We start from the raw sequence: 13,856 nt of genomic DNA, 5'->3' as shown, positions 1-13,856 counted from the left end.
GATTTGCAAGAAGCCTTCCCTAAGGTTTAGAGACATGCTCACTGCTGCTTTGATTTCCTGAAGATCAGGGACCATTCATTCATTCATTCATTCATTCTAACGTTTATTGGGTATGCCTGGCACTGTTAATAGGAGCTAAGTCTAATTCAGCAGTGAATAAAACAAAAATTCCTGACCTGTGGAGCTAACATTCTAGTAGGGGAAGACCAGCAATAAATGGGACAAATAAAGGGAATATATAATATGTTAAGTGGTGATAAATGTGAACGGGAAAAATAAATCAGGGAAGGGGCAGTGGGGTGTGCTGGAGACAGCAGTTTCAAATTGGGTGGTCAACTGGGTGGAAATCCTCCCTGAGAAGAGAGCATTTGAGCAAACACCTGAAAGCAGAGAGGATGTGAGTTATGGAGATTTCTAGAAGGGCATTCTGGGCAGAGGAAAAGCAGGCGCAAAGGCCCTGAAGTTGGAGTATTCTTGGTGACTTTGGGGAAAGCAATCATGGCCACCTTCTCTTTGATTCTCCTTTGAATGTTATAGAGTCTGAAATACAGAAGGCAAGTAATTACAATGGTTTTAATATTCTCAGGGAAGTACAAATGAGGCATCACAGTCAAATTTTAATGAAGGGAAATCAGTATATCCAGGCGGTGCTTCTGTAGCTTTCTGTCTGAATGGAATTTAGCAAGCAGGAGTTTCAAACTTTAACTCCTGGATGTTGGAGACTGATCAGCAAGAACAATTGTCTTGGTTCCTCCCCACCTCACCTGAGAGGGTGGGAGGAGATCTGAGCTGAAGAGCCCCAGGTCACCGGGTTCTCACGTTTCCCAATCTCTGAATCATTCTACAGATGGGAAAGAGAACCAGAGATCAGTAGAGGAGATATAACTTTTGAACTCGCCATTATTGTGGTATATCCCCATCGCAGCCATTTTTGTGTAAGATTGGATGAGTGTTGACAAATGTACGTACCCGGGGTTGTGCTGATAAATACGAAACAAGTGACTGATCAGGGAAAAAAGAAGCCCTAATTTGTAGCCTTTGCCAGTTTTTCCTGATGTGTTAAAAACTTCCATCGTTGATGTCAAGTCAGCAATGTGATGTCCCTGCAGAGGGTTTTGGGAGAAGATGCAGTTGGATCTGGCAAGCCTGCAATGAGCTTGTTCCAACATGCCGGAGCACTAACCACTGATGGAATTACCACCACAGTCATGATATAGAACATTTCCCAAACTCAAAAGTTTCTCCAGGCTTTCCCCAAGGTTATCACTCATCTGTTTGCTGTCATGATAGAGTAACTGTCCTAGAACTTCTTACCAATGGAATCATACAGTGTATCCTCTTTGTGTCAGCATGCTGTTTTGACCTTCATCCACGTAGCTGCATGCATCAGAGTTTTGTTCCTTTTCATTGCTGGGTGTTCCATTCTGTAAATATACCACAATTGATTTATCCATTCACTTGTTGATAGACATTTGCATTATTTCCAGTTTGGGGCTATTATTAAGAAAGCTGCTATAAGCATTTATGTTTGAGTTTTGTTTGGAAACAGGTTTTCATTTCTCTTGGGTAAATACTGTAAATGAAATGGCTGGGTCATGAGGAGGAGATATGTTTCATAAGAAATTACCAAATGATTTTTCAAAGATGTGGAACCATTTTCTACTCCCGCTAGCAATGTATGAGAGTTCCGATGCTCCGTAATCTCATTAAAAATGGGTATTGTCTACCTTTTAAATTTTAGCCATTTTGGTATGTGTATAGTGCCATTATGATTTTATTTGCGTTTGAGCATCTTTTTACATGCTTATTGGCCATTTGTATATCTTTTGTGAAATGTCTGTTCAAACTTTTGCCCATTAAAAAAATTTTATCTGTAGGCTGATAGTAAATAACTTTTCGAAAAGGAGTACAGAATTTGGGGAAATCTGTAAGTTGGACAGGGCAGGAGGGAAAACAAGGCAAACAAGCAGCCTGAGAGAGCTGACAGGTTCATCGAGGTGGCCACAGTGCTTTCATTCAATGAGTTAGATAAAGCATGTAGACTAGTTCCTGGCACAGAATAAATGTTGATCTTATTATTAACTTTAAAATTATATTATTAAATATTACTATTTATTTTAACAGCAAAGGGAAGCCACTCAAGGATTTGAAGCTGGCGTATGAACTATGACAGTCAAATGTACATTTATAACCTTATGCTGGCTACTGTATAGAAAGACTTGAGAGAGGAGATTGGTATGAATGGCTGCGAGAAGCCAAGAAGCCAGTGTAGTCATCTAACAGGATGTTAGAGCAGACACAGTGGGTCATCCGTAGCCTGTGGCTCAGTGGTGCCTGTAGCCCATGACTCAAAAGGTGCATACCTTCGAGGATCTCTAAGTTGTGCAAGATTGAATATATATAAAGCTACTTTTTCAGAAATTCTCATCTGTCCAGTTTGGAATATTCAGGGGAGCCAACTACTGAATCCACTGCTTGGTCTGCTTTGGAAGGCATTCAGTATTGACTATTAAATAGCTTAGAGTATCAATCAGGAGGGCCAAGTTTTCAGAAAAGGCCCCCACAGCCACCCCACAGCATGGGCCTCCACCAGAGCTGCTGCTTCTGCCTCAGTGAGGAAGCTGAGGAAGGAGGAAGCTACCCTATGATGCCCCTGTAGTTCTTCTAAAATCTCTTACCAACTGACTGACAAAACAGGATGTGCAAATGAATGCCCAGAAAGCTAGCAACCAGGTACTAAGACCTTTAGCCACAGCCACCACTAAACACGAAAATGCCTCCAAGAGCATGCCTCACGATGCCACAGTCTGCCTTTGATAGAACCTTATCACATTCAGAACCCTGGCTGCATAGAATTTAGCTCTGCAGTATAGGAAGGCTCACTAGAAGGATGTCGGAATGCGTCTTGTGAGCCCGTTGACGGGATGCACCATGAAACTTAACTGAATTCACCCCGATGCTAGGCATTCGACAAAGATTTACATTACCACCTCACAATACCAGCTGTGTACATTCGGGCACTACCAGAGCCTCAATAGCCTCCTTTATCAAGTTGGAGGTAATAATATTTGTCTTCAGAAGCTCTTGGGGAGGTGAAGTTAAATATAATACCATGCGGAAGAGCAGCAAGATGCTTGGCACGTGGCAGGCATTCTGTAATTGAGGCATCAGCCAATCAGTGAACACCATTCCATAACCCTATAGAGGAAACAGAATCCCTGAAAGATGGAGATTAAATAGAGTGTACTGCTAAAGAGATTTAATGGCCCCAATAGAAGTGGCCCTTGTATCAGTCCCATGGAATTGGGGGAGCATATTTGCCCCTGGAAAAGTAGGTGGGATTTGTGTGTGTGCTATTTCACGTGTTCATTTGTATTATTTTTTCATTTTTGGTTAGTTTCATTTAAAACAATAATGCAGCCACATAAATCATGAAAAGAAAATCCCTCTTTTCCAGTTTGTCAAGTTTCCTTCTTGAAATATCCTGTGCATATAAGCACACGTCATCTAGAGTCTTCCTTTTTTCTCCTACAAAAATTGGGTCATATTATATGCCTCTTTTTTTTTTTTTTTTTTTTTTTTGGCGGTACGCGGGCCTCTCACTGCTGTGGCGTCTCCCGTTGCGGAGCAACAGGCTCTGGACGCGCAGGCTCAGTGGCCATGGCTCACGGGCCCAGCCGCTCCACGGCATGTGGGATCTTCCCGGACCAGGGCACGAACCAGTGTCCCCTGTATCGGCAGGCGGACTCCCAACCACTGCGCCACCAGGGAAGCCCCTATATATGCCTCTTTTGCACCTGTATTTCTTTCTTTCTTTATCCACTACCTTGGAAACAATGCATTTCAGTTCATATAGAACCAGTCACCTACTGATGGCAGCTAGTTGTTTGCATTCTCTTGCTTTTACAAAATTTGCTCTAACTAACATCCATTCTTTTACGTAAATGACTCTACCTATAGAATCAATTTTAAGAAGTGGAAAGGCTAGGTCGAAGGTTAAGTACTGTGTATAATTTTATTGATATTGCCAAATGGCTCTCCACACACTTGTACCATGGTACGCTCTTTACTGATCCTGTACGAACTGCATTTGTGCCAACATCCTTGCCAACAGTGTATCATCAACCCTTTTGATTTTTGGCCAGTGAAATAAGGGAAGTGAAATAAGGGAGGTGATACCAGGGCAGATTAAGAGGAATCCTGCCAAGAGACAGAGGTGAGGGATTAATTAGAGGATAGGAGGTGAGGGAAGGTAGGATTTGAATATAAACTTAGAAGGGAAACTCATAACCTTCTGCTACTCACTATGTGCCGGACAGTGACTTGACTAGGCAGTGTACCTGCTATTACATTCAATCCTTATAACCACACTAACCCATAAACACTATTATCCCCCATTAGACTCTGACGCCCAGTCTCTGTCCACTGTACCTCCTGTGTCCTTATTTCACAGTTGAGGAAACCAAGGCCCAAAGAGGTTAAGTGATGTATCCAAAATCCCAGAGCAAGTTAAGTCAGGACAAGGGTTCCGCTTTCTAGCTCCATGTACACTGCATTAGGCCAGCATTCTGGTGTGTACCATTGAAGCCACAAAGGATCTGAATATTTCTTCAGGGTGTATTTCATCCACAGTTTGAGTTTAATAGTTGAGTTGAATTCAGTCATTTCCTATAGTCGAAGAGCTTCCATAATAGTTGAGTGGACATGATCTTAAACATACTGGCGCTTTTCACGTTGATAAAAAGTTCTTCCTCAGAGATTCTCTGTTCCTTTCCACAAAAACTACTGTATTTACTCGAGCATTCTTTTTTTTTTTTTTTTTTTGCTGTACGCGGGCCTCTCACTGTTGTAGCCTCTCCCGTTGCGGAGCACAGGCTCCGGACGCGCAGGTTCAGCGGCCATGGCTCAGGGGCCCAGCCGCTCTGCGGCATATGGGATCTTCCCAGACTGGGGCACGAACCCGCATCCCCTGCATCGGCAGGCGGACTCTCAACCACTGCGCCACCAGGGAAGCCCCCAAGGAGCATTCTTGACAGAAACTATGTGAGATGAAAGCTCTAAGCTTCTTGGGATTTTAAGATTTCTGATAGAGGATTATGCAGCCCCTCCTGAATTCTACCCCTACTCCTCTGGAATTTTAAAGTTGGCCTGTAAAACCCTCCTTGAAACACCCGTGGAGACTGGGACTGGCACCTGTGGCCTCTTCCTCATTGTTTTCTACTGCTTCAGAGTCCAGAATCATTGAGATTAGAGGTTTCAGCTAGGATTGCCTCATTTCCTACTTGTTTTCAGAGTCCAGGATCTCTTCTGTGTACATCTGGGCAGTTCCACTTGAATCAGAAATGGGAGACTTCAGACATTCAAATTTAATGAAGATAAGAAACATTCAATTAGAGCATGAAGTCCCAGTGAGGAGATGGCTCTTAACTGGCACAGAAATTTGGTTGATCATCCTTATTGGAAGGGCGGGACGATGATTGAGAATGTGATGAAAAGATGGGAATGAAAAGTAAACCTTTTATCTGAAAAAATTAAGCTGGGGCAATGACTTTTTTTTCTTTTTTTTTATCAATTAAGAAGGCCTAACTTTTGAATTGTCCTAATTGGAAAACATCTTGATGATGGTCATTCTTTTAGGGTAGAGCAATGGTGCGCTAAATGTATTTGCCCAAGGCGAGTAAAGTGTCAGTGGTAAAGAATGGAATTTGACAGCTGTAGTGATCTGAGAAATGAACTGACTTGAAGTCCAATTTTATAGATAATGAAACTGAGACATAGTAAGTATATGCGATTTAGCTAAGAAGACACTTCTGGTGACCGTCGGCCAAAACTAGAGCCAAGCTCTCCTGCCTTAGCTCATTGTATGGTTTAATTTCCATTATGTGATCCACATTTTACAGTCTGCTGAAAGAATGATTGTTTGGAATTGTGTTAGTTTGTTTTCTTAGAATGGACAGGGATTTATTTTTACAGCTATCCTAAACAGACCTGTTTTTAACTAAAGAAAGGGGTACATAAATGAGAAAACTAATTCGTTAAAGAAATGGTTAAGATAAAGTCGATTGAACTATTGTCACACAGGAAGCTTAGCTGATAGGTGGGACGTGTGATCTTTGTTTCGTTTTAGAAATTGCCATTCATTCCACTTTTAGTTTTGCAACACATGAATAAGAGCTATGTATTTATACTGTCTACTGAAGTCAGGAAACAAACTAAGTACTGTTTTCTTTGCGAATGATCAATTGCTTAGGCCTTGTTTCAAATTAACGATATAAATAATCTAACAAGGTCTTTCATTGTACATTTCTCGGAGCAAACAAAATACGATGTGTTTTTATAACCAGATAGCTATTTGATATTTGTTTCTCTTTCATACATTTGGATACAGATTGATATAGAATTACTTAAAATGCTGCATATAAATTAAACATTAAAAGGGAGATATGGAGAGCCCAAGCTGCCCCATTATAATCTTTAGTTGCATGGTCACCGCCTCAAGGACACTCCATTTCATATCACATGTCCTTCTTTTGAAAAGTGATCACCAAGCTTCAAGTAACATTTAAGCATGGCCAGCAACTGCATAATTTATGGACCTTTTCTTTTTTTTGCTTTTGTGTTCTTATTTTAATGAAAAACCAGGAAAACAGAAGACTTTTCATACGTTAACTCTCTTATATTCTTTCCCTCCTGCCTTTGCAGATCGGGGCCCTGAAGGATTACTACCACTTCTATCACAGCAGGACGATTAAAAGGTCAGTTCTCTCAAGCAGAGGAACACACAGTTTCATTTCAATGGAACCAAAGGTAAGAAGAACCAGTTGGGTGGGGACCAAGAGGCAGAGCTTCTGCATTTTTCATTGGTAACATCACACTAGGAACTGGTGACCAGCACGAAAGCTTACATTTCAAGAGCTGTCATACTATCCTTTGGTCCAATATCTTTGCTTCCTCTTGAGACCAAAAATAGGCAGTGGCTTGATTTTTTATTGAAGTGCCCTTATCATCCCAGTTGTAGAACAGCCCAGGGGTATCAGAAGTAGGAGTTGTCATGGAGAAATGAGAAGGAGTGTATGTGGGGACAGATGGGGATGGATTCAGAAGTATTGAGGTCTTAAGAAGACCATACTATCTGCCTATTTGCATACAGATCTGAGGTTCTATCTGAGCTCTGTAGAGGAGTCTCTTCCAGAACGCTTAGGTCAGGCCTTAGGTCACCACGAATCCTTGTAGTTTCAACGGGCATTAATAGAGCCATGCCACTGGTGGCCCAGGGCCTAGACCATGGCCTAGACCATGTCTGAGACAGGAGGGATTCTGAGCACAGAAGGGACAGAAGCTGGCTGTGCTCCTCTTGGAAGCTCAACAGGGATCTTTCTTACACATTGTCTTGACCCCAATCCTTTTGGGTTGTACAGAAAGCATACTTCTAGGAGAACCTAGCAGGAGACATGTCATGTCTAGATCCTCCCAATCCATTTTGGAGAGGCAGGACAGCTTTGAAATGGGAGATAGGAAGCTGGAGGGTGTTAGGGACAAACAGGCTAATAACTGGCAACTAAAACTCTGAGGATGAGATAACCCTCTGTCCTTATTAAGTTGGAGGAAGGGATTGACTCTGACAGAGAACTGCTTGGCCTCCCAGATGTGACGAGTAAAGAGGGAGAGAGGACAGCAGTACCAGCCTGCCCTGGTTCCTCTGTGGATTCACTGTTTGTTATTTACTGATCAGGAAGGGTTGTCTTTTCCTCATTATGGTTTGGGTTTATCATAGGAGCTCATTTTCAAATAAATTGGTCAACAAGTCTATACCAGTGAGCATGGCAATGTCACCTAGAGATTCCTCAAAAATGATATTCCTTATTAAAGCAAAAAGGTCCCTGTTTGAATTAATATGCAAATCAGGTTGGCTCTTTGGAGTCCTGTCCTCGGTTATGTGCCACAGTTCTTGTTTAATTTTTGTCTGGAATATTATCACACAGCGTTCATGATTGTGAAATTGTATCTTGGTGGTTAGAAAAAGCACGTTTGTTGTAGGGCCCAATTTTCTGTGGATTATAGGAACATCCCCTGATATTTAACACTCTGGCAGCCTGTGGCTTATATGTATATTTTCCCTTTATCTCTATTCAGAATTAAATGTTACTGGAAAAGCAATCTGTTAGGATGTTCTTGAATTAGCGAAGTTTTCGAAGCAAAGTCACGTTTTTCATCTGTTAACATTTTCCAAGCTTTCTTGAACTTTGGTAATTTAAATGATTTTAATTTCAGACCTCATGTGCATAGTCCATGTGATTTTTTTTTTTTTTTTTGCGGTACGCGGGCCTCTCACTGTTGTGGCCTCTCCCGTTGCGGAGCACAGGCTCCGGACGTGCAGGCTCAGCGGCCATGGCTCACGGGCCCAGCCGCTCTGCGGCATGTGGGGTCTTCCCGGACCGGGGCACAAACCCGTGTCCCCTGCATCGGCAGGCGGACTCTCAACCACTGTGCCACCAGGGAAGCCCAGTCCACATGAATTTGAAAAACCGAGTACTAAATGGTTTGGGAGGTAAGAACAGAATTGAATACAGAGCTATTTCAAGCCTTAACGTTCTTTTGGGGAAGCTTGGCCTTCCATTCTTCTTATCTCAGTGCATCAAATAGCTCACGCAGGACCCAGTGGAGACCTCAGATGCTGGGACACGTAGTGCCTGGCATGTGTGTCCTCCTCCACACCGCCCAGAGGAACAGAGCCAGTTCAGGCCAGCCCCAGGGTACGTGCTCAGTTCCTCTTCCTCCTCCATATAAACAATACCCTAGGATAGGACTGTACCTTGCTTCTCACTCCTCATTCTGATGCCACCTGCCCCTCATTGCCGCCCAGCTGTTTATACAGAAGGGCCACTGTTCACCAACTTTGCAGATTGGGGATTGCCTGCAGTTTCTTTCAGACATTTCTTAAAGTCCGATCATTCCTTCCATTGGCCATTGCTTGAGCGTCTAATATATGCCAGGCCCTGTGTTAGGCTCTGGGGATTTGGGGATAGGGTGTTGCCCTCAGGGAGCTCTCTGCAGCCTCCCACAGTAGCTTTCAGGGAAACACAAGACGTTACAGTGCTTCTCAGTGTTGGGGACGGAAGAGCAAAGGAGATGGGGGTCTACTACATTCCTCCTCCTTCTCCAGCTCCCTCCGCGAAAAGCTCAGGCCGCCACTTAGGTTAAGTTTCCTTTTTAATTAAAACAACAACAACAACAAATGTTATTTACAGAGAAGTTGCAAAAACGTTATGAGGAATTCCTGTATTCACTTCCCAGATTCCCTAAATGTTAACGTTTACATTTTACATCTCGTCAAACTTACTTGGTCATTTTCTCTCTCTTCTCTCTACACGTGCACGCACAAGCACACATAGCTATGTATATACGTTTCTTTTTGAAAATTTGGGTGCAAATTGCAGACATGATGCCCCTTTAACTCTAAATACTTCACTGTGTATTTACCAAAACAAAGGATTTTCTGTCATATAACTGGGAGTACAATGGATAACATTTTGGTAAAATCTGGGTATTAACATTGATTCAATATTATAATCTAATCTACAGATTTTATTCAGATATTGCCAGTTGTCTCTTTTCTGGGCCAGGATCACATCAGTTGTCATATTTCCCAAATCCCCTTGGTATACTCTGTCATACTTTCATTTTCTCCCCTCCCCTCCCCTCCCCTTCCCTCCCCTTCCCTCCCCTTCCCCTCCCCTCCCCTCCCCCTCCCCTCCCCTTCCCCTCCCCTTCCCCTTCCCCTTCCCCTTCCCCTTCTCCTTCCCTTTCCCCTTACTCCTTCCCCTTTCCTTTCCTTTTCTTTCATGATCTAGAATTTTTTTTCAGAGTACTGGCCACTTATTTTGTAGATCTCTCAAGTTGTGTTTGTCTGTTTCTTCATGATTAGTTGCAGGTTTGGCAGGAACACCAGAGAAGTGCTATGTCCTTCCCAGTGTATCAGATCGGGAGGCGCATGACATTGACATGTTTCATTGCTGATGATTTTAACTTTGGTCACTTGATGAAACCTGGTGTCTGCCAGGTTTCTTTATTTTAAAATACGATTTTCCCCCACCTAATTAATAGGTGTTTTGTGGGGAAATACTTTGAGATTATGTAAATTTCTACAGGCTGGCTTTTTATTTTCCACTCCCAGCAGATCTCATGGGGAGTATAAAGTACCCGCACAACTTGCTTTCTTAGGCAGGACTCCTTTTCTTTAGTCTTGGGTGTGTGTGTGTGTGTGTGTGTGTGTGTGTGTGTGTGTGTGTGGTGGGTGATTTGTGTGCCAGAGTGGAGGCACATTTGTGATTAGGGGGACAGGACCATGTGGAATGGCTTGGTGGGAAACATTGGTGAAGTGTGAAGTTATTTTTGTTCCTCATCTTCTCCAGAAAGGGAAAACACACATGGGTGAATTGCAGGGAATACACACACTCAACAGATCCTGGCATTTACTTGCTGGAGTAAATTGCATGGCTGCTTCTTCCCCCTGCTATTGTTTTTACTTAGAGGGTTCTAAAGGAGGAGATGCAAAAGTAGCAACATTGTAAGAACAACCCTCCTGGTGCTAAGAAAATGCTGTGGTCAGTTGGGGCACATGAGCCCGGAGAACAAGAATAGACTGGATTCCCATATGTTAACGGTATGTTATGATTAGCTTTTAAATGACAGGGATCCGCAGACTTCTAAGACGGCATCACTGCACGATAATAACACAGTTTGGCAAAAAGTGTTGGTACAATATTACAGCGTTAGAAGGGTGAGTCTAACAGTGTTCTTGACTCACCAGCTTCTGTCCAAGAGACCTAGGTTACATCTGAGAGACAGCAGTCTTGCATTAACGTTTTCAGAAGCCTCTCATTAATCTGCTTGGAAATCTTTGCCAGCCCTGTGGCATTTTGGTCAAAGAGGGCGATATCTACGGGAGGTCTTTGAAATGAAAGTTCTTTACGGTTCTTTAACTGCCGGTGCAGACATGGGCAGGGGTGGTGGAGGAGATACTTCTCTTTCATTCTTCTTACCCAGAACAGAAAAATCAGAATCCTACATTTTCCATTAGAGTAGGCTTTCAAAAATAAAGAACATAAACTGTCCTTCGTTTAGCCCTTATGTCCTATTCATGTGTGGTTTGATATACGAGCCCAACTTCTACCCTTGCCCATGAGGTTTTATCTTGAAGATTCTGGCCTTTTAATCTCTTATCTTTTCCAGTCGTTTTTTTTCTGTCTTCAAATATATTTAAAGATCAATTTTTATCTAAATCTAGGGTAGAATTACCTTCTGCTCTGGGCTCAGGGATGAGCAACTCTCCTGCCTTGTTTTTTCCTGAAGTTCAACTTATCAACCCGCCTCATCGCGTGGATGTGTATGGCTGTGTATCTCAAATACGGAAAAACTATTGATATAGTATTATTTATTGCAGAATCCTAGGCTCCTTAGAATTAGACTTCTCTCCTTCCTATCCAATGCTAACATACCCTCTGTCATACTCCTAAAAATATTATTTTCAGATCTGTTAAACATGCCCAGTGACAGAGAGCTCAGTACTGGACAAGGCAAACATTTCTATAATTAAAGAGATTTAACATGTTGAGCTAAAATTTGCTTGTCTGTAACTTCTGTCCATTGATTGGATCTACTTCTACCTTCCAGACTTACACATAACAGCTCTTTAAATATTTGGAGCCCCTCTCTTAGTCTCCTGGAGCAGCAATTGTCCCTCTGTCAGTGTGGCCCAGAATTAAGTTCAAGGCTTTAGCTCACAGAGAGATTGCTCATTTGTTACATTTATATGTAAGCCATTTCCTCTCAAGAGGATTGTAGAGCAGAGCATGCAAGCACCGAACAGTGACAGCTAAAGGGCTGTAGGAAAAGGACAGGAAGGCGGAAATGAAGTAATTGGAGGTAATTAGCGAAATCAGATAGAATCAAACCTGTGAAAGGAGAAAGGGAAGTTCAAGTTCTTGACTAATCCCTGTTGGTACCTATTGTGTCCAGAATTTGATTTTCAGGCGAATGGAGTTTCTCTTTTTGCCTCAAGGGTGAAGACGATGTGATGGAGTAAAGTAAGGGTGCAGGGGTACTTCACTGTACATAATGGTCCTGTTCCCAAAAAGTTGTACCAATCTACTTCTTCTCAGTCAAACCTCATTTCTCCATGGATTCACTTTACAATTTCAGAATCAATTTATCTTCACTGAGGATTGATATGTCATTTTTCTGTGGAGACAACCAGCACGTTAGTTAACTCTTTTTTTTTTTTTAACTCTGAGACAAACCATTTAAAAGTTGTTTCCATACACCTGATCTGCCAGGGGATCTTTGGAGGTAAAGAAACCTTATTCAGTTAGAAATAGATGCTCAGGAGTGTCTGAGCTCCATCTTGCCTGGCTCCCATGCATGAATCACAGCCATGCCTTTTCACTGACAAGATTCCTGGTGTCCTAGTGCAGCTTCAAAATTCATTCCACCCCGAGTACAAGTGCTTCCTGATCTGGCCGCTGCTGCACTTCCTCTCACCCCACCTGCCCTCATTCCAGCTGGTGCTCCCGTGGACTGTTTTCTCTGGCCGTTCAATTTTCTGCTCTTTGCTTTTAACTGTGATAATAACCTCATGGTTTGACTTTCTTCTGTGAAGTGCAGTTTTATAACAACATTCCTGGGCTTGTGCTGGGCGGCCACGTGCACAGATCCTGGGTGTGTTGAGGTGGAACGAGAGGGGCTGTGTTCTCTGGGGCAGGAACCCGAGGCTGTGTGTTCTTAGCCTGTGTCATAACCGTGATTGTTACACATTTGCTTCTCAGCATCTCACCAGTGAATAAAAGCAGTTACCATATAGCTTGAGAATGCCCTGAATTCTTCTGGAAGCAGCGTGGGCTTGGGTGTGATGATGAGTGGAGAGGATGTGGATGCAATGGTCAAGGGGAATGTTGGGGGGGGGGGCTGTCTTGTTCCAGGTGACCCTCTTTTTTTTTTTTTTTTTTTTTTTTTTTTTTGCGGTACACGGGCCTCTCACTGTTGTGGCCTCTCCCGTTGCGGAGCACAGGCTCCGGACGCGCAGGCTCAGCGGCCATGGCTCATGGGCCCAGCCGCTCCGCGGCATGTGGGATCTTCCCGGACCGGGGCACGAACCTGTGTCCCCTGCATCGGCAGGCGGACTCCCAACCACTGCGCCACCAGAGAAGCCCCCGGGTGACCCTCTTTAACTACATTTCACCAGTTATGAAGTGCAACCGCTATGGCAGATTCCTGTCTTTGCTTTTTGATAGCATTCCTGTGCCTTTGAAAACCCCTCTAGAACGTGTAGACTCCTGGGAGAAGTGTTTCAGGCATAAGTTTGCAACCTGTGATACAGGTATAATGGCAGGATGGCTAGGAGTGTAGGAGAGACGGAAGCAGTATGTGGGTGCAGATGCCACCAAGTTCTCCGCCTTCCCTTCTTTTCTGTCTTGTTTTCAGGTCTCCCAGATGTCTGGATGATCAGAAACCAGAGAGTCAGATTGTACACTGCTGGGTTATCTGATGGGAACGTTTGGGTCATAACCCCAATTTTTTTAGCTATTAGGAAAAGTGGCCAAATCTTTATTAGAGAGCACTTCGCAGCGTTTCATTCTGAAAGGTTATAAACGCACGTGCCCACAGTGGCGTGCAGATAAGGAGGATGAGTAAGATGGGCCAGACAGAAAGTCCCTGGGCATAGGATAGAGTGTGTGTAAGGGAGCTTGCTGTGTGTAAGGGAGCATCCGCAGCCCTGCGGCTTCATGTTTGCAAGCTGGCTCGTGGGTGCCAGTTGAGAAGAGCCGGCAAGTCTGCACTTTCACGGGACGTTTCCCAAT

At 43.4% G+C, this 13,856-nt stretch overlaps 1 protein-coding gene across 2 annotated transcripts in view; it reads left to right on the top strand.

Moving 5' to 3' along the window:
• PCSK5 (proprotein convertase subtilisin/kexin type 5) overlaps positions 1-13,856 on the top strand; it is a gene marked incomplete at its 5' end in the record, with an annotated part of 316,630 nt that overhangs the window by 29,777 nt on the left and 272,997 nt on the right. The window contains one exon of one of the 2 annotated variants that reach the window (XM_082655960.1): positions 6,703-6,807. In XM_082655960.1, coding sequence (XP_082512086.1) covers positions 6,703-6,807 — 105 coding nt within the window. Of the gene's footprint in view, positions 1-6,702; positions 6,808-13,856 lie in introns of those variants that run through there. The other variant, XM_082655961.1, reaches the window with a different exon arrangement.

Source organism: Grampus griseus, assembly GCF_964374135.1.
Source record: "Grampus griseus genome assembly, chromosome: 6".
Lineage (NCBI taxonomy): Eukaryota > Metazoa > Chordata > Mammalia > Artiodactyla > Delphinidae > Grampus > Grampus griseus.
The sequence above is the reverse complement of the archived record's forward strand: the minus strand, read 5'-3'. Positions and strand labels throughout refer to the sequence as shown.